Source organism: Geospiza fortis, unplaced genomic scaffold, assembly GCF_000277835.1.
Source record: "Geospiza fortis unplaced genomic scaffold, GeoFor_1.0 scaffold8, whole genome shotgun sequence".
NCBI lineage: Eukaryota > Metazoa > Chordata > Aves > Passeriformes > Thraupidae > Geospiza > Geospiza fortis.
Window position 1 is genome coordinate 1612192 of NW_005054414.1, and position 25979 is coordinate 1638170.

Here is a 25979-nt window from a genome sequence, read left to right on the forward strand (position 1 = left end):
GGAGTGGGGGAGCTCTTCCCTGCCTGCCCCTTGTCCCTCCGGCCGGCATCCCGCATCCCGAAGGGATGAGCCCTTGGGGGGGAAGGTGCGGCGCCCACCGGGTGCCTCAGGTCCGCTGCGAGGGTCGTCCTCGCTGAGCATAAAAGCAAGCTCTCCCAACCAGCTGCAACGTAGTGTTGAGAGTGTGTTTATCTTATTTTATTTCCCTGTTTTTATTATCCAGCGAAGTGGCACAGCCACCTGTGCAGCGATAAAAGTTTGTTGTTTTTGGATCCCGTTGGGCTTGTCCCGTGCTCAGGTGGGTTTTCCGTGGTGTGCAGGTGTTCCTGCAGTGCCCCTTGGGCTGGAAAGGTGGCTGGCCAGGTGACGCGGCACAAGTGCCTTCAGCTGCTCTGTGCTGCTTGTTTGTGTTGGCTTTGCGATGTACGCTGAGAACATATGTGAAATATACACCCACCAGGAAACTTGGGATTAGCCTTATGAAGGAACACGTTGGGTTTGTTTTCTGGGAATAGGAATCCGGATGTCTGTCTCTGGTCCAAAACTGACTTCCACTCTTTGAACACAATTCATTAAGACTGTGCAGGTGTGGTTTCTCAAAGCAGAACTCAGAGGTGAGCTCTCAGTTTCTAACAGAAGTATTCTTAAAACTTGCCTTTGCAATGGGGTAAAAAGTTTATCAAGGAAAGGTCCTAGTCCCAACAGGGACAGTGAGAAATCTCTTACAAGCGCCTGAAATTCACTGGCACTCTGCCTGAAAATTGAGTAGTTTAGGTCTATTGTGGTTCTTTTTTTTTTTTTTTTTTATTGGGATCACAGGAGAGCTAGAGAGTACTGCCCCTGCCTGGCAAGCGTGGAGTGCCTGGAGCAGTTCCCCTGTGCTGGACTCCTTGTTTCTGTGTAATCAGGTGGATGTGGTACCTGTGGTTGCTCAGGTGTATCTGTCTCCCACGTCAGATGTCACACAGAAATTCAGTATTGACATAGCAATAGTGGCACAATGTGTGCTGCCACTCACCATGGGCTGGTGGCAAAGAAGTGGCCCAGGCACAGAGAACTCGACAACAATGCCGTGGTGCCCGGTCTGGATGACCTAAGAAGGCAGAGAGAGAGAGTGGAAAACAGCAGCTTAGATCTCACAACTCAACCACTCCTGCCTGTCTGACTGTTTTCCTGAAGTTGTTTCTTCCATCAGTTTCTCCTCTCATGTTTGTTTCCTTTCTGTTTCGTTTTGGTTGTCCTCTTCTTGAGCAGTCTATCTGCCCCTTTTATTTGCATGTCGTTTTTTGGAGGGGAAGAAAGACATGGGAAAGTGCAAATATTGAAAAGGGTTCTGAATTAAAAGCTTAGTAATTTGCTTTAGCTGTGCAGTTTATGGATAGAGTTTGGGAAGAGCTGCCTGGTCTAGGCAGGCATGTGCATTTACACTGTTCTGGGTGCTCTGCAGTAGTTCTTAGTGCATGTGAGCTTAGGAAAATAATTCTCATTTATATAAATGTGCAGTTTAATATGTGGGTTAGAGTGTGTTGAAAGCGATGTTTTAATAATTGTCTTGAAATTAACATCTGTAATTTGATGTTAGTTCCCTTTATGATGAGGTTTTGAGTTCTTGGTGTCTTTGGGTGTTACGTAATGTAACTGTAGAGCTGCCTGATGACGGCAGACTGTTGATAGCTGCCTGATGATTTAACAAACGTTACAGTTACTAACTAGGATGTATTTTGTACCCATAAATATGTTCATAGTCCTTAAGCTACTTGATATTGTTAACTTGAGTGTTTGAGTTGTACAGCTCAACCCCTTTGAAGACTAGCACGCTCAGGCTGTTCTGAAAGTCTCTTTGATTCTGTCAGACCTTGTAGATCTGTTCCTCTGACAATGTTTTTTCATTTCTTTCTTTCATCCTGTCCCTGCTTGGACTCCCAGTGTGTGTGTTGTGCTGGTGGTTTATCAGTAGCTGAGTTTTGTTATTACAGTGTTATTTGGGTGTGGTTTGTGTTTGTGTTGGGTTTTGCCCCAGCATGGACTCTACTATCTTGTGCCCCTTAAGTCATTTGGAGGTGATGACACTTCCAACACTGGCAGTCCTCTTGCCTTCCCGTGGCCAGCCCTGCAGCTCCCTCCCTTATGCTGGCATTCCCGGCCAGGTGGCTGTGCTGTGAGTTGGCCCTACCTTTGCTCTGAGTCCAAGTGCCCGTGCAGAGCTGCTTCCCAGCGGGATCAGCAGCTGGATTAGTGCTGGTGCAAGAGAAGGAGGAAAGCATATCTGGGGACAGTGGCTGGTGACTAAGAGGAGCTGCTTGGGTTTAGATCCCCTTGAGTGTGGCACTGCCTCCTGAGTTCCAGCTGGGTTAGTGCTCAGGCAGCTGGATCCACAGCCCTGGAATGGCAAGGTGTGGATCTGTCCTGGGGCTGGAGCACCGTTCCCGAGGAGGTTCAAAACGTAGAGGCTGAAAGTCTCCGTGTAGCCCTGACCTCAGGGATAGTGCTCTCCTGAACCTACTCCCCTCTTCTGCTTGGGCCAAAAATAGCATTTCTATCAGCTATTTATTACTGCATTTCCATAGCCAAGGTCAATATTGTATTTATTTCTTTGTTAATGTAGTGCTTTGCGCAAGGTGGATGATTTATGATTTATTGACTGCTTGCTGTGGATTGTACCTAAATCTCTGTGTTTGCTCTTGTACAGACATCTCATTTATGTCTTTGGCTGGTTTTTCTCCAAAGTGACTCTTACTGAATCTCCATGTGAAGTGTTTCAACACAAAGTAAACAAAAAGCGTGCAAGTGCATTTTGAAAGCACTAAATTTTTTAAGCATATCCTTCAAATTTATTTTCAATCAATATTTTAATATTTTAATTGCCCCTAAATCTGTACAGAAAATACATTTGTTTTTAAAATGGAAACAATTTCTTAGGGTCGCTCTGAAATTGATTTTCATTTCTTCCCCCTGATTCTTCTTAAAATTTATGTGATTAGAAGCACTTTAAAAATTGAGAAAACTAAGCAAAATTAGTCTAAATGTTAGTGAAACATGCATCTATTTCTGTTGCATAACGTTGATGGAAATAGCAGTTCCTCCTTTGCTTTTAGAAGAAATTTGGATGTTCCTGCCTGCATCTCAGTCCTGAAAGGTACATTTTTATGCCTGGGAATAATCTCCACAGGTGTCTGGTAGGGACTCCTGTGTGAGTGAAAATACTGAGCTGTGGCAGCCAGCTCCAAGGTGATGCAATTGACTTTGAGGTGTTGAAATTATACAGTGCTCATAACTGGAAGAAAGGAAAGGGAAAGGAGAGGAATCTTCAGGTATGTTTATAACTGAACTTTTTAAAACATGGGTGTTTTTTTTAACCACCCACTTCAGATTCTTGTTTCCCATTTGTACTCCAGGGAATTTCCACAAGACTTCCAGCTGCAAGTCAGCTTTGCTCTCCTGTATCAGAAGTGAGAGACCAGAGTTGTTCTCTTGGCTTTGGTTTCAAGCAGAATCTTCTCCTTTTTTGTTGACCCATCCTCCTTTGGCCTTGCAAGAAAAAGCCTGAAAGTAGTCAATTTAAAATGAAAATGAATCTCATGTTTTTAAGGAGCTGCTTCACAGAATTTGAGAAAAAAATAACAAGTTCTGGCTACTTAGGCTGTTGTTTGCTTTGAATATGGCATACGTGAAGTCTTGCTCATTCTTTTTCCCCCACCCCTTCTGTGCCGTTCTTCCACCTGAGCTTGTTTCAGGGGCTCCCTCTAACCCCTCCTGTTGTCCCCCATTCTGTGTTGCTCTCATTTCTGCTGTATGCCAGTGAATGCCCCATTTCCACATACAGGAGTGGGATATGTAAATAACATTAATAAGTGTTGGGTCCCTGTTGAGAGGGAAAGGCAGGACTTGCACCTGCAGGAGCTGTGATCTCCATGATGTCTGTGTGTGTTACCAGTCATTACCTAACTGCAGCTCACCCTTAAAGTGTGCAGTTGTTGGAAGAGTTAATGCTGGATCTGCTGGTGAACTGGGCTTGTGCCTGATAAATTTGGTCTGCCCAAGCTAAATAGACTCACATTAAGCTGAGGAGTTTAGCTTCAAACTGCTCCTGGGCATGTAGTTCAAATTAATTTGGATGGATGATGGGTGACATGACTTGAGCCCAGACTCAGGGCTTGTTTGACTATGTATGTACAAAAAAATAGAGACAAAAATCTCTGTCCAGGTTTACAGAGGGAGTTTCTGGCAAGAAGACTTCTTAATTTTATTTTTATTTTGTTGTTCAGCTTGGCAAGGAGGTGCTGGAAGCTCTGTGGTCTGTTTGTGATGTTCCATATGTCCCCACCTGTCTTAGAATAAACTTTATTTTTTATATCTGCATATAGCTAGAACTTCCATTGCTATCTGAGGATGCATTAACTTTATAGGAGGACATTAAAGGATAAAGTTGCAAATTGGAATGCTGTCAATTTGTGTGTAAAAGCTTGTCTCTTTGTAAAGTTATTTCTTATTAGGTGCCCCTGGGTGGATGCTTTTATTGTAAAAATACTTCTCTACAAATACTTCTTTGCAGATACCTCTGAAAAAGCATTGATCAGATAAAGTCCTGTCATACAGGAATAGATGTGTACACATGGAATTAACTCAGAATAGCTGTTTCTGTTTAAAGTTATTGTGTTCCTTGCATTTGATAATTTATTTGTATCAGATAATTTCTTCTGGTTCTTGCTTTCCTTGGTCAAAGAAGCACAAAACTCAGAATAGCTGAAAAAAGACTTAAAAGTTGTGGTCTGCTGACCTGCAAAGTGTATGAGACACACACAGACACAGCTCTTGCTGTTTTGGCTGAGTGTTAGAGGTCCATCATGGTGGAAATTCCTGGGTTTGTGCATGCAGTAATTGTGGACCTGGTTGCTTTTTAACCAGCGTGGCACAGACAGTGGAAAGGCTGATGTGGCAATTGGTGTGTGATGAATCATGCGAATATCTGCAGAGGCTGTCTGGAGAAGCAGTGCTCAGAGGCCTTCTTCACACAGCTGGATTGCCATGGCTTGCCCTGAAGGTCAAGGTTTCAATATAGGAAAGTAGATAATGAGGGCATTAGTCCTGCTCATAACCTTCTGGGGACTCAGAGATGCAACATGAGGAGAGGCTGCATTCGGGGAAATATTTCTGAACCACTTCCCAGTTCCAGCAGTGCTGGAAGTGCTGTGTTAAACGTGTGTTTGAACTAGGCTGATGTGGGTTCTCTGACCTGGTTTCTCAACCTGTGTGCAGTGGTTATTTTTGGAAATGGGGAGGCTGTAGTTGTGTGGGCAGATTGTGTAATTCCTCTTTAGATGTCTAAAATTAGGATGCATGGAGTTGTCGTGTTAACAAACGCTGGAAGAATGAGTTAACAAAGTTGGATCACTGCAGGAGTGTTACATTGACCTGTAATACAACTCTAAGTCCTGGTTATGCTCAAGTCCTGTTACTGATGTTTGCTTGCTTGCTTTCAGGTGTGTTTTGACTGTGGAGCAAAGAACCCCAGCTGGGCAAGCATCACCTATGGAGTGTTTCTCTGTATCGATTGCTCAGGGACCCACCGGTCCCTTGGCGTTCACTTGAGTTTCATTCGGTAAGTATTGCTGTGTTTTGACAGCAAAATTCATCTTTTAATGGTCTTGTTTGTTCACAGACCTGCTCAGAGAGGAAAACCCATTCTTCCTTCAGCTTCTGACTGTGTAGGCTTTGCTGTATCTGATAACTTCTTGGTAATTGTGTTCAATTTGCCAGCTTTACTTCCTGAAGTAAATGCCATTGTGGTGGCATTTGAGTTCTACCCTTCCAAGCCAAACTATTCTGTGGTTCTGGTACTTGGGTGGTGCTCAGGCAGGCAACTGGTGCAGTAAATCTGCACCCTGAGCTGGTTCTAGTCCAGATGAGTGTCCCAGTTGCTGGCTCACAGCTTTTTGGGGGCTGATAAATAACTACACATTACAAAAAAAAAAAGGTGGGGAGAGAAACACTTGGCAAAAAAACAGAAACAGAGTGATTTTAAGTGGCTTTGGTGGTGACACTAAAACCATTTCTTTGTGTTTAGGTCAACAGAGCTGGATTCCAATTGGTCCTGGTTCCAGCTGAGATGCATGCAGGTCGGAGGAAATGCAAATGCTGTACGTATGCCCAAGTGTTTGCTTTGCACATTGAGGCTTGATAGGTTTGGAAAATGTTGTCTGTCCTTACTGTCTCTCTTCCTCGGATTATTTTTATTTGTCCAGTCCTTTCTCTTTAATACAGCATCCCCCCTGCCCCACCTCCCCATCTTTAAAGAATTCCTCTTGATGCTGATTTCATCATCCATTCTTGCACCTTCTCCATTTTGGTATAGTCTGAAAATGTTTTGTTTTTTTCTTATAAGTCAGTGATGAAAAGCACTGGAAAGGCCAGATCAGGTTCCTTGTCAGTACACATCTAATTTAGACAGCTTCTCAAAGATGGCTTGTAAAGCAAGCTTATGGCCCCTTGCTGTGACCATCATTCCTTCCATGGCTCATGAAAAACCATGCCAAAACCCACAGCACTGCCAAAAGTCACCCTGGAGTAAAGATCTGACTTCACCTGAGTTAGCACTGCAGATGAGACATGCTACATTGTTGGAGGGGGACTAGCAGTGTCATGGTTTGGGTCAATTCACATTGGCTGTTACTTTCAACTTTTTTATGTACTTACACAGCATGTTTGTAAATTGAAGTTCTGTTGACAGCTGTCTTGTTCTCAGTCTCCCTTTTTGTTTTTTGTAAGCTCTTTGGCAATCTTTTTCCAGCTTTTTCCACAAATAACTGAGAGTTGTTCCTTAAGTTGGCCCACCCAGTGTGGGAACATGCAACTTCCAAAAGCAGTTTCTGCTTTTTTTCTAATTCCCTGAATGCTTATCACTTATATTTTTTCATTTGTGCTTGGTCCTTAATGTTGTTTCTTTAGGAAGTTTCACCCAAGCTTGCTTTCCGTAGTGTTTTCCTTGACAATTTTAACCATCTTAAGTCTTTAGGATTTTTCTATTTTTTTTCCTATTTACATACAAAAAATGCTGAGTTCAGGGTCATTGTTACTTATCTTCCATTTCTGTATTTTCCAGTCAGATATTTTTCTTTGAATTTGGCATGCAGCAAGTCACTATCTCAGGCTTACAGATCTGAGCAGTTACATGGTGTCTTCTCCCCCTTTTTCTTCTGCCTATCCTTGCTAGGTTATTCCTTTCCATGTTAGTACTGCTGTTATATAAATGTCCTCATCCAGTCTCTGTTATGTCACTTAGTACAAAAAAATCACAGTTTTGACTAATGAGAAGAGGGGGATTTCATATTAAGAATAATCATCATATTCTTAATCATGTTAAGAATAGTTTCTTTTTTAGCCAAATGCTTAAAAGCCTTGATTAAATTATATCAATTCTGCTATGTAAAGGGTTTGAGGCAGTTGGAAAGAAGAGATGGCAAAGTCTGAAAAAGTCTTCAGTTAGTCTTAGAAAGCCTATTAGCAGAAGAATAACAATAAACCATAATTGTTTAATTTTCTGGGGTTTTGTCTTCCTTCTTGGATGTCACTGTTTCTTGTCATATGTTGTACCAAGAGGTGCAGTATACCCTCAGCAACTCCCCAAATACCTTAAATTCTCAATGGTCTGGTTTGGATTACTTCAGTAGATTAATACTTGAAACGTGAAAAAACAGATTGGTAAATTGTCTGGACATTTGAAGTAAAATTAACACTTTTCTTTTAATGGCACTAAAAAGCCATTCCCTTTTGGTTCCAGTTAAATACCAAATTCGGGTTTTACTAAATATTGTCTAGAAGCATTTCTAGATTAGCATCACTCTTTTGTGTTCTGTAGTTGCCTGATGATGCTGAATCCTGGATAACAGCAGTCCTGAGCTTCCTGCTGTGTTTCAGATATCTGGAAAATCCAAAGTGTCCTTAGTTCCTTGTGCTTTCAGATCAAATCTCTATGGTAATTGGAATTAGGGTTTCTAAGAAACCCCCCAAGTTAATAGGTGTATATATTTACATGCAGAAATTCACAGTCTTCATTTATTAATTTTATAGAAATACACAAGCCTATAAACATATCTGGGCACATAGATATGTGCATAGACACCTCTTTCATTTGAATAAAGACCATTCTTGTACACTCATTTTGATACTATTGAGCATACACAGATCTCCCCAGCCTGACAGAGATAAATCCAAGCAGTGCCTTTTAGAATATTAGGAATGTCTTCTGGAGCACAGCTACTGGCAATTAATTTTGCCTCTTCCTTCCTTTTAATCACTTAATTCCAGAATAAGGATTTTTTGTATGTAATGGAAGTTTGCATTTGTATATGCTCTTAAAGCATCACACTGATATATTGGGGTTTTTGTTTTGTTTTATTTATGTGTAAAGAAGTCACCAGAGTGGAGTTTCCTCTGTACTTTGCAGATTACTTAGACTCCATAATTTAAAAGATTAGATTTAGGCAGAGGAGCAGAGTGGTTTGCTGCATTGCAATATGTTTTTGTGTCAAATGTCATTAGCTTTTAAACCTGTTCCTCACAGCATATTCTGTGCTCTATTTCCCAGTCTGCTTTTTTCCACCAACATGGCTGCACAACCAATGACACCAATGCCAAGTACAACAGTCGTGCTGCTCAGCTCTACAAGGAGAAGATCAAATCTCTTGCAACACAGGCCACAAGAAAGCATGGGACTGATGTGAGTAGTGTGTGTCCTGAGGCCTGGAGATTCCTGAAAACTTCACCTTCTTTGCCTCTGAAGTCACTTTAAATTTCCAGTCAGTAATACAAAAGATTATCAGTCTTCAGATAATGTGGCCATTTCTCCATGAACCATGTAGTGGTTTTATTTTTGCGTATCTGAAATTGAATGTTTAGAGGAGTACAGCATGAAAAATTGTAATGGATTTAACTACAGACTGTGTGTGATTTAAGAGGGGTTTGTTTTGAGCAGGTAAATAATGTATTTTTTTGTTTTTTCCTACAAAAATAATATTTGCGAAATTAGCAAGTTGTGTAGAACTTGCTGTTCTCCATCAGAAATACTGAGGCAGTTCATGCAAGCTGTCAAAACATTGCTAGGTTGCTGACAGGAGTTAAGCAAAGTATCCAGAATTGATTTCTGAAGTGTTAGATAAGTTTAACAGTTCTCTTCTTCATACACAGAAAACATGTTTTGATTGTTTAGACAACAGTTCTCTTCTTCCTACACAGAAAACATGTTTTGATTGTTTAATTCAGGTTGTTGAAGTTTGTGAGTGGTTCATTTGAAGTTGATCAGATGAGTGGAAATTAAAAGCAAGAAGGCTTGATTTTTTTTCTCTTATCTGTGCATCAAACAGCATGAAATTTAATAGATAATTATAATCTTAATTATTCATACTATGAACAATAGAATTCACATCATGAAGTTCAGAGAATATTTCTTTTGACTTAGTAAACAACTTACGATATAAAATGTGTTCAAGTGCAATATACTGTGTGTGTCTCAGTTTATGCTAAGTTCCCCAAATGACTCTTTAAGGAACTGTGATTATCTTACTTCAGTTACAGATTCCATCCAATAGTTTGATATTAAATATTTGAAAAAATCACTAAATATTTAGTAAATATTATTAGCTGTGCACTGCAAACTAAAGTGATTATGTGCTATTTAAATTACTGAAATAAATTTTTCAGATAATTGCTTTTAGTACCAACCATTGCCTTCCCTGTCACACGTTAAAAAATTCCTTTTCTGACTTAGTGATAGAGCTGATTGCTGAATAGTGAGGTGAGCTTGTTGTACCTTCCCTGTCCTTTCTGACAGAGGTCATTATTCCTGCGTGGAGTAGGAAGAGCTGTGAGAAAAGATTTGCTGTGAGTAGTCTTGAAATGCAGGTCACAGGTTGGAGTCCTGTCCTGCCGTCCTGTGGCACTCTGGGGACCCCAGCCCTGAGACCTGGCTTTGGCTCATCCACCAGGAGCACATGAAATATGTATGAATTCAGTAAAAAAAGGAATGTCATCTATTGAACAGCAGACAAATTTGTAAGGAAAAAATATGGACAAGAAAAAAAATCAATACTTTTTTAACCTGAAAACAAAACAGAGTTGTTTTAAGATGAATGCATTGAAAAAAAAATACATTCATGCAATTAACCTGTAAATTCTGGCCCTTAATTTCAGCTGTGGACAGATGGGTGTGGAGCACCACCAGCATCACCTCAGAACAAAGAGGAGGAAGATTTTTTTGCATCCCATGTTTCTACCAAGGTACAAATTACCTGTCAAATTCTTGTTTGCTTTCTAAACACTTTGGTTGACTGTGAATTCTATGGTGAAGATTAAACCCTGAAAGAAAACTTCAGAGAGAAAAGATAGGTCAGGGAGTTAATATTTACCTGCTTTTCCTTCTGTGAGTCTCAGAATTCTTCCTGGATGTGAACCACTTCCTAAGATGATCATTTTAAATGACCCAAATAGTAGCTAAATATGGAATGAAAGGCTATTTTTTTGTAGACACAACAATTCCACTTTGAGACAGGATTTCTTGCTTGGAAGTGCCCTGATATAAATGTACTGTGTGGTACCTTGAGTTTGCAATCAGCAGAGTGTAACAGTTCTTACAGCATTTGTTGGGAGCTGGTCACAAACCTGCCTTTTGAGGGGGATGTGTGTGAAGGGAGTGGGAGGATGCACCAGGAATGTTGGAAGGACTGCTCACAATCAAAAATGTGTAAAAAACAGGAAGTGCAAGAGCTTCTAGTGGGGAGAAGGTGTGGTGATTATATGTAAATAAATCATTCAGCATACAATAAATAAATCTAAAGCACAGTAAAAATCTATATTACTGGTTTTGATGGTGAAGATATAGTAAACAGAATTCCTGAGAGGAGAAACAGAAGTGCTCAGGAGTGGGTTGAAACTGTCTTGTTTTTAGTAAAAGTAGGCATTTCTTGTAATAGCTGCCCTTATGAGTGCAGGTTTTAATCCTAAAAGCTGTAATCATAAGAATTCAATATTAATAAAGCAGTGATGCTTAGGCAGTCTTTAGCTAAGTGCTCATATTTATTTGGTGTAGTGTATTTTCTGTGCACTTTTGATTCTGTCTGTTTTTTTCCAAGGCAAAGGATACAGAGTGGATGTTACCAGAACCAGTTTCTCTCCAGCAGAAAACTTCAGAAAACATTCCAGAATCCTGTGAAGGTATGACTGATTCTTTGTTAACAATAACTTGCATTTTTATGATATTCTCTTAGTTTAGTCTCTTTTTACTTTGCTTTAATAGTTAAATAACCTAACTGTGCTTAATAGCACAAGAATTTGGGGTGCCTGCTGCGCTTTTAGTCACTGGGAAAGCTGTAATGGAAATACCACATTATGGTGTCTCTACCAGGCACTACCCTGAGTACAGTGAGATGTGTTTTGGTACTTCATGCATTTTAAAGAGCTTTCTGATATTTTTACCCTTGTTATTCCTTATGTTTTAGGATCAGAACATGGACCAAGTGTTGATGGCCTTAGCACATCCCCACAGCCTGCATTAGGTAATGAGTGCAAGCAGAAGAAAAGAGCAGCAAGTGTAGGGAACTCAAATATCCCTTTGAAAAGAGAATATCTGCCTAGGAAGAGCTGTGGAAATAGATTTTGCTCCCTTTTCAGAAATCTGAACATAAGAACTTGGACTGGAAAAATCCTGTGTTCATAATGCAATACCTTCAGTGACCAGGCTCTTATACTTAACACTGAGCAGTTTATCATGGTGTGAGTAAGGAAGAAAAGCTGATGGAGACAGAATAGAGTAAAATACCTCAGTGATTTGTCACTGCGAGGCTTGCCCTGCAGGACCAGGCTTCTGAGAACAAAGTGTTCATTCTCAGCAGCACAGAGTAAGTGCTGTCTGGGCCTGTTTCAGTTCTTTAGGCAGGTATGGTCTTCATCACTGTTTTTATTTGGGTTTGATTATTTTAGAGCTGGAGACTACAAACAACTTCACTGGATGCACTTCCTGCTTTTCTCATTTGTATCTTTAACATGTTCTCCTAAAACAAGTGCGTTTCTTGGTTGGTTTGGACATCTCAAGTTCTGTCTAAAGGAACAATCTCAGTTCTGTGTATGCCCCTTTCCATGCAAATTTCAGCTCAGAGTATTTTTTCTGTTTGCACAGGCATCCAGTAGGATGCTGTAGGAGCAGTTGATAATACAGGAGTTGTTTATCATGCTTGTGATGTTTTAGTGATGCAGGTATGTTCTGTGTGTGTCACTGGTGGGTTTGAACACAACCAGTGCCTTTCTAGACAGGAAAAAACTCACCTTGGAAGTGATACGAGGTCAGATGGACCTCAAGTCTAATTCAGAAGAGCAAGTCCTGCTTTCCTGTTCTGTTAACTGGCAGGAACCTGCAACAGACAACTGAGCTGTAATTCTATTCCGATTGCATATTTCCAAGAGATTCCAATCAAAGGTAGCTCCCCACATTTTCTTGGAGATATCCACAGCTCTGTTGCATAGCTTGGTTTAGTATCTCAGCCCCTTAGTGTAGAAAAACATGAAAATAAGTGGCAAAAACTATTTTGAGGTTGATGTTACAGAAATTTTCTTCTGGGATTCTTCTGGGATTAATAAAAATTGTATGTTAACTAATGTACATTTAATCCTTGCAGAGAACACCACCTTCATAAAAAAGAAGCCAAATCAAGCTAAGAAGGGGGTAAGTGTATGTAAACAATGAGTATTTTTAACTGTATTATAGGTCATTTATTTCAAGATAGTTTAAAGATAATTTACAGACTTGCTTCTGCTTGGGGTCTTAGCACTTTCTTAGCATCTGGTCTCTGTAAAAAGGCATGAAGAGTGTTTAATGTCTCTGAATGATGGTTCAAGGCACAGGAAAACTGAGGAAGGCAGCTCAAGTTTTGAATGTGTGGCTGTTGCAACTGAAGAAACAGCCCTAATAGTCACCCTAATGCCACCCTGAACATGGCTGTCAGGGTGACAGCTTCTTACAGGGACTCACTCCTTTTAAGTCTGGGCCACTGTAGGACAGAAGATTTTGAAGGTTTATTGGAACAGATAATTTAGATTAAATCCCATGATTTTTACTCCCACTAGCCAAGAGGAATTTTTTATTCTGAGTGGTTTGTGCAGATCCGTTCCCTTCCAGTGAGAACAACAGAGCTGGGTTGAATGGTGCAGGTACAGTTTGTGATCTGTGTGTGCATGGCCTGGAGCTTTTACATGAAGGCTTTAAAGCAATAAAAGCTGAAGATAAATGCATTGTGAATTTTACTGTTGCTGCAGTGTTGCAAGTGAGGAATTAAACACAGAGGAGACTAAGAGCAGCAGTTTGGGGGCTGTGCCACCATTTGAGTCAGCACCATTATATCCAGGTCTGCAGTATTAAGTGTTTTATAAATAATGGTTCCATTGCAACAAAATTTATTATATTATTCCTATACAACAAAAGAAACCAAAGTTGTTCTATGTGTTATATATGTTTGAGCTTGCCAATCTCTGAACAATTAAAATCTGAATACTTCAATTTTTCTGTGGGACTTCACTGCAAAGCTAACTAAATTTGTAAGAACAATTAGCAGAAGCAGAATTTTGAAGTCCAAAATATGGAAAGAAGTATTTTCTCTGCTCCAAATTGTCCTTGCTGTCTGCAAGGACTGCTCTCAGTCAGGACGTAGTGTTTGCTGTTGCTTTCACATCTGGCTGTTGAGTCAGCTGAGGTGGTTGTCTCAGTTATAATTTTGGGGCTTTTGGTTTTTTCTTTTTCTATAATTCCAGCTTGGTGCCAAAAAAGGTGGCTTGGGAGCCCAGAAAGTGAGCAGCCAAAGCTTTAATGAGATTGAAAAACAAGCACAAGCTGTAGATAAAATGAAGGAACAAGATCTTCACAGTAGTAAGAAGACTGAGAAGGAAGAGCCGCTGTAAGTATGAACTAATTACACAATGGTAAACCATGAAGCCTAATTTAATGAGCTAATTGACAGCATTTTAAATACTACCATAGATTAGCATATGCAAATAAAACTTCAGTTCTTAAAAAAAATTCCCAGACAGACATGGTTAAGATAAGCCAAGCAGTAATTCCCCCAGTGCCTTTTTTTGGCTATTAAATATATGTTTATACAGTTGATTACTGTGGAAAATTAAGTGTTACGAAGACTCTTGGCTCTTGAATTTTTTTCATCTCATGCTAGTTACCTAGTTTATTTTGGTTTGGTGTAGTGAGCTCAATACTATTGAAAGCAGTCTTTCTAAGAGCATAGAGGATATATGGTAAGAGCAGAGGAGGTTTAAGTATGTCTCAGATTGCTTGATGAAAGTTTTCAGCTGGCTTATACTGGAACTGCCTTCACTTTCACCAAAACCCTTTGAATAATTCTGTCTGAGGTCTTGAATCTGTTGGTGGACCTTAATTAATACTCAGCCCTAAAGCTCAGAGGGTGCTGTTCCTGATTCCTCTGCTAAGTGCTTTTGGTTTTTAATATTTCATTAGTTGTCATCAAAATGATGCTACTAAGTAGTTGGTCAGTGTACACATTTACTGTTACGGAGCTTAACATCCTGTCAGGTGCTAGAGAATCCATCCTATAACCTTACAAGAAGTCTTCTGAATTGTTACATAATTACAGGATCACTTTTTGCTCATGATACCAAGGTCTTTGGTCTATAATCTCCTCCCTGTTCTTTTGCTCACTTTTCTGTTGTCCTTTCAGAAATGAATGTTTTGGCTGTGTTAAAAATGCCAATTCCAAGGGGATCATTTGAAGTGTTTTAACCACAACATCATGGTTCTTAGTGTTTGCCAAAAACTACCAGTGGAGAGACTGTGAAGTAACAACTACATAATCAAAAAAAGGATTGTTCATGTATTATTATTCTTTATCAATATTGTCTTTTGACTGTATAATTTAGTTTGGAAGAAAGTCCCAAGCAGTGTCTTGAGTTTTGTATCAGAAATGTATAAATCTAAAGATCCAAGTCAATTTTTATTAAAAGTTCTGCAACCTTTCTGCTGTAGCTAAAACCCTCAAAAAATGCTTGTGAACATGAGGGATGCACATACACTTGAGTTTATGGACCAAGTCCCAGTGGAGGCAAGAGAACTGTATTTCCCTGAGATTATCAATTAGGTGGCAGCAGATACCGAAATGAAAGGAAGGGTGAACTCTGCTAAAATTGCATTTGCTTCCAACTAATTTGTGTGGTGTTTTTAATTTTAAAAGCTTGAGTAATAAGCTTTACTGAATTAATTCAATATGATTTTGTTATGTGGCAAGGAGTGGAAGTGATTCTTTTGTAGTTTAGTATTTGGAAGGAGGAAGAGTTCTGAGACTTAAATGTGATTTTGAATTCTTACACAATTTCCTTATCTTCTGCTGTGCACTGACAAGAATAGATAGCTGACATTACATCTAAAAACTTGATCAGTATTCCCATTTGTTTTAATCAACAGCAAATGAGATTTTGATATTCATAAAATAGATTTCCTGAGAAGGGCTGCTAATCTTCCTGCATAAAGTGCTTGGTAGATGTTATCAGTTACTCCTTTCTGCTTTGCAGCATGTCTACCAACAGCATCCAAAATCTCATTTGCCTTTCTTCTGAAAGTTCATTTGTACTTCATCCCAATCGAGAGTTATGAATTAAAATATTGCTCATTAAAATCAATAAAAATTGTATCCCTTTTGACCTGACAAATTAAATTTAAGCAGTATTTCTGCAATTCTGTAATCAAGATGAAAAACTTCAGTCTCTGCTGCATTGCTGTGACTGGAAAATATTAAGATGGTTTAGAGGTAGGGATGGAGACTTAGCTGAGCCCAGATGTGCCTTAAGGGAAGACATTAGAAAATACAGTGCTGAAATAAATATTGTTGATGTTCTACTAATATTCCTGGGCTGATTCCGTGTAGCATTGAACCTTTCTCTGATAACTGTGGTTTTTTCCAGTGTATCATCCTTAAGGTTGGCCTACAGAGATCTTGATATTAAAGCCAAAGAAGAAACCTTAAACCTCTCTGGTAAGAAGAAAACAGAACTGGAGAGGCTTGGCATGGGATTGGGCAGCAATAGGAGGTATGTGAAGTTCTGGAAACTGTATTTGAAATACTTATCCCTCATTTTACTCAGGAAATTAAGAAATGGACTAGAACATGCTATGGAAACTTGAGCAATATCAGCAAAAAAAACCTTCTTTTTGTCAAGGGTAAACTTCTGATAGATTTAAGTTCTAACCTGCCAGACAGAGATCAACCTAGACTGTGTTTTCCAGCTGCCAGAATGGGCTTTGTGTTCAGAAGTCCTGTCCCTGCTTGAGAGAACAACAGTTTTTCAAGGATTTCCTTTATTTTAATTCCTCTTTCTTTAAATGTCTTTACAGTTTGGGCCTTCTCAGCAAGCTTCAGAAACTAGATTTGGGCTTTGATTTCTTTTTTTTCTTTTAGGGTGTGGGTTTTGTCATCTCTTGACATACTTATTTTCTTCCTGTCCCCAGTGGCATTTCTCACTCAGTCGCCTCAGAGATGCAAACAATCGAGCAGGAAACACCTACAATTGCAAAGCCAAAGAAGAAGTACATGGATGATGTGGAAGACTCTTACTTCTCTTCTAGCTCAAGGTATTCTGTAAGCTTTTGATTCTGGATGGGCCCAGAAGTTTATGCAAACTGGAAGTTTTTATGGAAGTTTTATTCCATAAAAATATGCACAGTGGTTTTGAAGCTGTGTATACACGCAGCATGCTTTCAGGGGACATTGAATCAGAAGAGTGGTAGGAAAGTTGGCTTTGCCTCAGTGACAGATTTGTGAAGGAGGGGAGGTAGCTTTGTTGGAAAAGTGGTCTGAACTATTTGTTTGTAGATTTTATCTTGTCCATAGTTGAGTCTCTGCTTGCACAGACAGTTGCCATATAAACTTTCATTAGATTAGATTTTTTGTCAGAATGACTTGTGTTCATTACTTTTTTCTTTCTTTCTTGTGCTGTTGTCTTGAAATTAAATAAACATTGAAGTCTGATATTAGATGTGCTACAGTTGCATCATTCTCTGCATGCCAAATGCACAAACTTCAGTCTTTTTGAGGTATTGTGCTGGGTGTGTTGTGTGGATGTCTGCAGTCCTATTTCTGAGAGTCCTATTTTATATATCTGAACATAAAATGTGAGCAAAAAATAATTAAGACATTTGTTATCAGAGGAAGAATGCAATGCACACTATAAAATACTGCTCTTGGGAGAAGAAAAATAATTAAATCTTACAGGCATTGATTGCAATGAACCAGCTGTTTCTGGACTGAGAGATGTAAACAGGTGTTGCTTTCATAAACTGCCTTTATTGGCTCCATGCCACAGCAACATGAGAAATTGTACCTAATTGCTTGTAGACAGGCAACAAAAGCACAAAGGCTTTTGTGTCACTATTTTGTAGTGCAATCACTGCAATAGAAATACAAATGTGGGTCCAAGGAAAGTGGCAGCAGTCTTGTAAAATAAAGCATAGCATTTCAGTGCTTGCCTGAAAAGACTTGTTACTGCTCTGAAATTATTCATCAGCTACCAGCAGGCAAAGGATGAATTATGGAGGAGCTTTTAATGTGTTGTGGTTCAGTGATTAGAGGATAGATTGTAACCTGGCTGTTCCCCGCTCTTGTTCTGGTTTGAGCTGGGAGATTTAATTGGAGTTGGTACACAAGTTCATTCTCTTTAAAGAAAGAACAGTCAGATTTGGACTTCTTAAGGGTATTATTTTCTTTTATTTCAAGCTGTGACTTTGAAATAGAGGCAAAGTAGCTTTGGCATCATTTTAGTATATGCCTAAAAGCAAAATAATCATACTGGATATTAGAGTGTTGATAAGTGAATTAAGCAAGCTAAAGGTCTCAAGGTTTAGACATAAAATTGAAGCCTCTGAAAATCCTGAATTTTGATATTTTCTTTTGCTACAGTTAATAAAATCTTTACTAATATCACAATGTATTTTTTTTAAATTTTGTGTTAAATGCAGTTTTTCTTTTTCTCCCCCATCCCAAATACTGAAGAAGTATTTTGCAAAGCTGCAAAAATCTGAGAGGAAAGGTTAGAGAAAAAAACCCATTTTTATTCAAATCAGCTCCTGCAGCCCCTGCCCAGTGCCATGGTTTTGGTGGCCATTGTGAGACTGGGAAGCTTCAAATCCATGAAAACACTTTGATTGTTTGTTATTATGGAATTTATAAAATTGCTGTGGTTTCTTTTTGTCTGTCAGGAGAGAGGCTCCTGCTTTTTGTAGAAGTTCATTCCGAATCTGTCCCTCATATTTTCCATGCTCAGTGCTGAGAATTTGCTGCTGCAGGTGTCGCATTTCTCATGAACTGCAAAAACAAGTGGCCTGACCATTCATAGTGTAAACATGGAGAATTTTTTTGAAAGAGTATTTTTCACAAGATGCAGGTGCAGACTTAAATATCCTGTCTTGTTCTACTGAATGGTTCCATTGTCCTATTCCTCTGTGGTTTTGATCATCTTTCTCCCTGTCCTGGTCATAGCCAAAATTCAGGTAAATTTATTTCTTCAAGCACAAAATCTTAATCTTTGGCATTTTAATAGGTTTTGGTGGCTTCTTTTTTTTTTTTTTCCCAAATACTTTCCACATATGCTGGGGTATGTGTTGGTAATCAAAAGGGGAAAAGATCAAATCATGTACCAGAATTTACATACATGCTTCATTTTTTTCCCTTTTCTTTATTTTGTGTTTTCCCCACAGTTCTGATGTGCAAGAGAAGATTGCCTTATTAAATTCAGACTCCCTTTCAAGAAATATGTTTTTAGCATTTAATTTTAATAAAATGTGTGGCAAAACTCACAAGTTCTTAATATTTGGACTAAAAAAAAACAGAACCAGAAAACCAGAAATAAAGACTTTCCTGCCTGTTCTGATCCATTGGATTCAACTGTACAAAGCTTCTAAAGCAGTATTGTGAAATCCAAATTACTCACTGACAACTGTAATTTTGGTGAAAACATACTTGCTAGTGAACATTTACAGCAGTCATTATCTAACAACAAATAAATACATTCCCATTTTTCAATAAACAACAAAGTTCTGACTTTTCAATACGTTTTTCTTTCTTTTATTCTAGGTACTCTGATTCTTCAGATCTGAGGAGCAGCACTTTCTCTAAATGGGATGACAATTCAGATGCTTTTTGGAAGAAAGAAAATAATAGTAAAGACATTGATATATTGTTAACCTCAAAAAGCACCGGATTTTCAGACAGGTACACCAAGAAAACCAAACTGATTTTTTTGTCCAGAAAGCCCAAGTTTTAAAGTGATTTGAGTACTGGTCATAGTAGTAGGATTTTCTTCATTCTGTAGAGGGAGAATTTGGCCAGAACTTCATCAGCTGTCAAGGGATCTCCTGACTGAATTTCTTTTGTAAGCTGAATTTCTTCCTTACATTTTAAGCACTGTCTGTTGTGCTCAGAGTTGTTCAGTGCATGTAGTGGAGGTAATTCCCAAACACTTCCAGCAAAAGAGGAAATAGACAAAAGATGTGGGGAGGAACTCAAATATTTGCACTGTTCTGAGCACATACCTGCTTTGTTTATTGCGTGATGAATCAAAGGAAACCTGGTTAACAAATGAATGAAAATTTGGAGTGCTCAGTTCTGAGGATGAAGGTACTAGAGACACAAACAACGGGGGGAGGGGGGGCGTATGTGCTTGTTTGGTGTTTTCTGCCTCTCTTCTTTTTACTTTAAATCATATTTTTCATTTACTTGTACAGTTTGAGCACTTGAGTGCTTCTTGTTTGATTCCTTTCATTCTTATGTGGATGAGGTTTCTGTCCCTGATGCAGTTTCTTTCCTTCCAGGCCTGCATCCCGGCGTAAGCCTGAACATGAACCTTCTGCAAACACAGATGAGGCACAGAAAAAATTTGGCAATGTCAAATCCATTTCATCAGACATGTACTTTGGAAGGCAAGATCAGGCTGATGTAAGTAGGAAACGGTGATAAGTGTTTTTAAATGTTAAAATATTCTTTGACTATAAAAACGGTATTCTTGTGAGTTACAGAGAAGGCAATAAATAGTTAAAATTGGTAGAATTAGTGAGCTTATGGAATTATGTCCCCTTGATTATTTGTTTGATAGAAATGTACAAGTTTCAGACTGTTTATAATTTAATTTTAGGAAATTGCAGTTGCATGCAGGACTGTACCTCCATCATTCTTCTTTCATGATAGAAGTGGTAGACTGTGTTTTAGCACTCCTGATTTTTGATAGAAGCAGGCTTAATTTGTTCTGGATACCCAAACTGATGCCAACAAACCACTGCTGAAATACCTTCCTGCTGTGGATTTGTTACATGAAAACATCATTTATGTTGTAAAGCTAACCAAGTAAAGAAATTGTTCAGTGAATTGCATGGAGTTGAATCAGCCTAGAAAAAAGAGATCAGTATTGTGCTGCATTTTGGAGGTGAGATACAGATTTTGAATGAAAAACTAACAGTGTAAGTACTAATTAAAAATATAATTACTGTTTGCAGGGAACTTGGTAAAAGTTGACTTAAAAGTGTCATGTGGTTGGAAGGGTCAGCAGGATGTCAACTGCAGTGCTTTCCCCTTGGTTTCACATTTTTTAGTTGGTGTTTTTAATGGCTGCACAGATTTCCAGCAGTTGTAGGGTAACTAACAGCTGGTGGGACCTTTGCGGTTGCAATGATAAATGTCACTCTTGGGTAACTCAGAAATGAGACTGTGGCAAACTCAGTGTAAATGATGTGAAAACTGAAACGGGCACAACTTCAGTTCTAAATGTCTGTAGTCTCTCAGATTATCTGACATGACCTCAAAAGGTGACATCAAGGTGGTAAAATCCCTTTTATTCTCAATTCTTTTCCAGTATGAAGCAAGGGCTCGGCTAGAAAGGCTTTCTGGAAGCACGTCCATAAGTTCAGCTGACTTGTTTGAAGACCAGAGGAAACAATCAGCAGGTACATATCAAACAGTGAGAACCTGGAGCATGTGGGGAATGCAGGCCCTGACTCTGCTCCTAATCACACTCATCACTGTGTTCTGCAAGCAGAATGCTAATAGCTCAAATGGCAGGTGTCATTGTTTAAAAATTAACCCCTTAAATTTCAAGTTCTATTTTTGATTCTGTAAGTTCAGTATTTTATACTGGGGGCTGTGTTGCAAAAAACAAACTGTTTTGTAGATAACATCTATCAAAGGAAAACTGTAATATTTTCCAATGAGGTAACACCTAAATGGACTCTCAGGTAGTTTTTTTTGATCAGTTACCATAAGTAACTCATTAGCTGTCATAATACTGGATCTAGGAAAAATCATTAAATAAATGTTAGTGGACTTGAAATTCCCATGTAATCTGTTGCAGGGCATATCCATTCAGGGGGATATTTCCTTCTACCTCTGGCCTTGTAAAATTATTAAGAAAGATCTTCATTGTCTGTTTCAAAGATTTGTTGGAGCACCTCACATGGGAGAGTGTAGTTCATCAAATCAGAAAGGGAGAAAGATCAGATTGAGTGAAAAGAAGCCCTTAGGGTATTGAAAATGTCTCATGTTTTCTTTCCAACACTTCTTGGATTGTGCAATAATGTGCAATGGAAAAAGTGGCAAATGCTGCAACATTTTATAGGCGTAATCAGTTGAGTTTCATTCCTTAACTTTTGAAGAAATTGGAAAAAGAAGAGTTACTGAAGAACCTGAAATCTGTGAGTAATTATTCAAACAGCCTGGAAAAACAAACAGTGTGCAGCATCTGATTTTACTTTGGAAAAGTAGGAGGGAAAAACCCAAAAACACGTGACTGTTTAGTTTTGATCCCCTGAAAGCAAATTTGAATAAACTGACTAGCAGAGAGCACACACACATGGAGGAAACAGAATTTTATATTAACTATATAGTTAATATAATATATTTCTATAATATATTATGTAAATATGCTATATAATATAATATATTTATTTTAGGTATTATATAACTATATGGTTGTTTATAACTCCTGATATTGGTTGCTTAAGTAAAACCGGGATTTAGGAATTTGAAATGTGAAAAAAAATAATTAAGGAGGGAAGAAGATATCAAGCAGAAATCACAGTAAGTTGTTTTAGGCACTTGAAAGAGCATTTGCCACATGGTGTCATAAATTCACACCATGTCAAGTACTGAAACTTCCTTTCCTGAATGTCTCTGCTACACCCCTCACCCCAAAAACTGAGGGGTGGCCCTTCTTGGAGAAATGCTACTACAGTGACAGTTTGTCTGGTGTGGAATGAATGTCCAGGCTATCATTAGTTCCATAAAATAAATGTAATCAGGACACTGTCAGTAAAAACACCACTGTGGTTCTGGAGTCCTTGCCAAGATAAAACATCCTTTGCTGTAAGGTTGTTTTTATGAGCACTGATGAGGTGTCAGTGGGGGCTCCTTGCTTTTGTACAGAATGCCGTAGGGAAGTTTTTAAGCAAGGAGGGGGCTGCAAGAAAAAGCCTTTTTGCATTATTTCAAAGCTGATGCTTGAGAAAATCAAGTGGCTGACTTGGAGGGGCTGATTTGGAAGGAAACCACAAGAAAAGGAGGTGCTTTCCTGCCTTGTTTACATGAACTTTTTCAGACCAACCAAACTTAGCCAGCAAATGATGAGGGATTTCTTGTGGCTGAGAAGTGGTTAGAGCTTCTCAGGTTATTTATATCTGCAGATTTTATTTCTGTGACTGATTTTAGTAACAAAAATGCCTTAAGCATTTGATGAGTGGAACAGATCGTAAGGAAGTCCAGGTTAGAGCTCAGAAATAGGGCTGTCTGAGGGAACTTTTGAAGATAATCTGTAAAGACCATCTATAGTATCTATAAACCCATGCTGGGTTGAAGGATTGGACTGGGAAGTTCTCTTAATGTGACAAGATGTCTGTGCTACAAATCATCTTCTTATCTTAGGTAACAAAATTATCTCCAGGATTGTCTGTCTCAGCCTGCTGAGGAGGCAGGTGCCTTTAACTTCCCCGGACAGAGGAGCTACAGGTCCCCTCTTCCTTCTCTCTCTTCCTCCTCCACCCCTGTTCAGAAGGTTCAAAGGAGTCTCCATTTGGAAAATGGTCTGGTTTGGGATGGTTACTCCCTGGAGCTCCATTTATTCCCAAGATCTTTGGGGTGACCTCATCATGGCCTCCTAATGCCTGAAGGGAGCCCACAGGGAAGATGGAGAGAGACTCTTGACAAGGGCCTGGAGTGACAGGACAAGGGGCAATGGATTTAAACTGACAGAGAGAAGGTTTAGATTGGATATTGGGAAAAAAATGTTCTCTGTGAGGGTGCTGAGGCCCTGACACAGGTTGCCCAGAGAAGCTGTGGCTGCCCCTGGATCCCTGGCTGTGTCCAAGGCCAGGTTGGATGGGGCTCTGAGCAAGCTGGGATGGTGGCAGATGTCCCTGCCCATGGCTGGGGGATGGAGTGAGATGATCTTTGAGGTTCTTTCCAGCCCAGGCCTTTCTGTGGTTGACTCAGTGATCACAGTTCTGTGAATTTGGTTTACTTGGATTTGTGCCTTTGATAGTATCCCATATTTGACTAAGGCATGCCAGTAATTATTTTCACCAATGAGTGAGTGACAGTAGCTGTTAGCATGTTAATATTTAGCATGCAGTTAGAGTGCAGTTAGAGTAGTTAATTAATTATCTTTGATTTCTGTTACCTTTAGACCTGCACTTTCCATAATAACAGCTGAGCTAATTCTGTCCAAATTTTAAGGAAGGCTGGGTTGCCAGCATTGTTCTGGAGTTATAAAACCTAAATTATTTACATTTACTGTAATTTCTATGGATTTTTCCAAGCCTCGGATGTAGTAAGGCAAAATGTTTGTGTTTATACAGCATGGAAATCACCCCTATGCATGCACACTAATAGGGTTCATCACTTCAGCCACCTCTGAAGTGCACTCATCTTTAAATTGCAAGGGGATAATAGTTGTGGAGGATACAAAACAACATTGTCACAGACTGGAAGTACACAATAAGTCATCTACTATCCAAACATCAATTGCTTTGCTGGGAATGCAGAGTGTAGAAGATGACACTCTTGGGTGGAATTATGAAAACCTGAAAACAATCCAAAGGAAGTGCATTTAAGACATTGAGATCTCTGTCTAGTGCTCCTGGTCATACATTGTACTTCAGGGAGAAAAAAAAAAAAAGGTTGATATTAGTATTTTAAAATTCTGTTTCTTCCATGTGTGTGTGTTCTCCTTTTAGGAAGCTACAATATTAGCAATGTCTTGTCTTCAGCTCCTGATATAACTCAGTTTAAACAAGGAGTGAAATCCGTGGCTGGAAAACTTTCTGTCCTTGCTAATGGAGTCATGACATCTATACAGGTGAGTAAAAATATCACAATCTATTAACCATCAGTTCAAGCCTTTCTATAGGGATTTAGTACCATGGATCCTGCCACTGAATTATCTTTAGGGAGAATAGAATGCATTTGGTTTTCAACTCTGTAGAGCTCTCAAACTAGACAGTTAATCTTTAAAATTTAGAAAATAAATGTGTATCTGCTAGCTCACCCTCATTAGGATATCTTTTTCTTACAATTACAAAATCCCATCATGAAAGTTACTTGTTGTCTGTCACTCTAAACTCATCACAGTTTCTAACTCGGAATGGAATAGTTTGGGTGGAAGGGATCTGCAGTGATCATCCAGCCCAGCTCTTGTGTTGGCTCTTTAGTTGACCTCTGATCCATGTTTTTGTATGAAATATGCCATCCTGGCCTTGGTGTCCAGCATGTTTTGTGCTCCAGTCACTTGGCAATTCCTGTATGAGGTCATTGGGAGCTCTCAGATGTTTGAAAATCAGGCTGATTATCCTGGAATTCAACCCTAAACTGCAGTTCTTGGAAGCACTGATCAATTTTCTGAAAATCTTGAAGAATTCAGCTGCTATTTATTGCACAAATTGAAATAAAACTGATTTCTTTGTGTGGAAAGCCCACTCATACCTGGTTTGTATTTGTTTTTATTTTTCTAGGACCGATACGGTTCCTAACTGAAGCTAAAGAAGGATTCCTCTTCAGGCACACAAGTAATCACTCTGCTGATTCAAATGAAGGTTGCCTTAAGACTGATGAAGTTTTTACCTGTTTCTTAGTGCAGATTTCTGACTCGGCCTCTTCTTAGTGCTGTTTCATCTTAACAGAGCAGAAATCTTGCAGCAACTTGTTACATTGCATATACTTTTTCTTTTTTCTTCCTTTCCAGTCTTTATTTCTTAACAGCCTTATTGTTAGATAAGCTGGGAGCTTTATTTTGTTACTGGCTCTGTCTGTGAGGCAGGAAGGAGAAAGGAGGTAGTGGTGTTCAGTAGACTGTAGCAAAATATACATTTAATTTAAACCTGTGTTGCCAGGAAGTAAAAGCTCTTGAAGTCATAAATTGATGTGCATTAAAACTGTGGGGAATTAGTGGTTTAATACATTATTCCAGCTAGAAGGTTCTGTGCTTAGATGTGAAATGTGGAGAAGTCAGAATGTGGTAATACTGAATAGTGGATTTCACCTTGTTGTGGGAACAGTCTATTTATTCCTATTTTTGAAAGTTACAAAAAAAAATTGCAATATAGAATCCTTAAGTGCTTTTAAAAATTCTGTATTGTGTAAAAATTGAAAAAAAAAACTTGAAATATACTAAGGGCCTAATACAGTAGTTAATTAAATACTTGTTAAAAATGTTTAGCACAATCTTAGATTTTTGATAAATTATCAATTATTGAATAAGGAAATAGGGGGCTGTGTTTTAGACAGTCTAGAATTTATTGCTGATTGATGACATCCTGCATAAAAATGATTATGACCTTAAAGAAGAAACTTTTCAACCAAGAATGAATTCAAGTTAATTCTGTTCTGTAATTTTCTTAATTCAAATTTGTAAACTGCTGATATCTAATAAAAACAATTGATATAAACTCA

At 38.9% G+C, this 25979-nt stretch overlaps 2 protein-coding genes across 2 annotated transcripts in view; one reads left to right on the forward strand and one right to left on the reverse strand.

Annotated features, from left to right (window-relative positions):
- Window positions 1–5633, reverse strand: part of LOC102039264 (killer cell lectin-like receptor subfamily F member 1) — a 37289-nt gene extending 31656 nt beyond the window's left edge. The window contains 2 exon segments of the mRNA XM_031061443.1: window positions 1019–1093; window positions 5568–5633. Coding sequence (XP_030917303.1) covers window positions 1019–1093; window positions 5568–5633 — 141 coding nt within the window.
- Window positions 5485–25979, forward strand: ARFGAP3 (ADP ribosylation factor GTPase activating protein 3). Its single transcript, XM_031061449.1, has 15 exons — window positions 5485–5599; window positions 6065–6137; window positions 8585–8716; window positions 10186–10272; window positions 11124–11205; window positions 11490–11546; window positions 12663–12709; window positions 13792–13934; window positions 15964–16089; window positions 16508–16630; window positions 19128–19265; window positions 19865–19988; window positions 20899–20989; window positions 24269–24390; window positions 25043–25979. The coding sequence occupies exons 2-15, from the start codon at window positions 6111–6113 to the stop codon at window positions 25058–25060; spliced, it is 1317 nt and encodes a 438-aa protein (XP_030917309.1). The 5' UTR covers window positions 5485–5599; window positions 6065–6110; the 3' UTR covers window positions 25061–25979.

What these genes read in the sequence shown, in the direction of transcription:
- ARFGAP3 (XM_031061449.1), top strand. Translation starts at nt 6,111, where the DNA reads ATGCAGGTCGGAGGAAATGCAAATGCT. An exon ending in GGATTGGGCAGCAATAGGAG is followed by an intron (nt 16,090 to 16,507) that starts GTATGTGAAGTT and finishes TCCTGTCCCCAG; the next exon opens with TGGCATTTCTCACTCAGTCG. An exon ending in GAAGGCAAGATCAGGCTGAT is followed by an intron (nt 19,989 to 20,898) that starts GTAAGTAGGAAA and finishes ATTCTTTTCCAG; the next exon opens with TATGAAGCAAGGGCTCGGCT.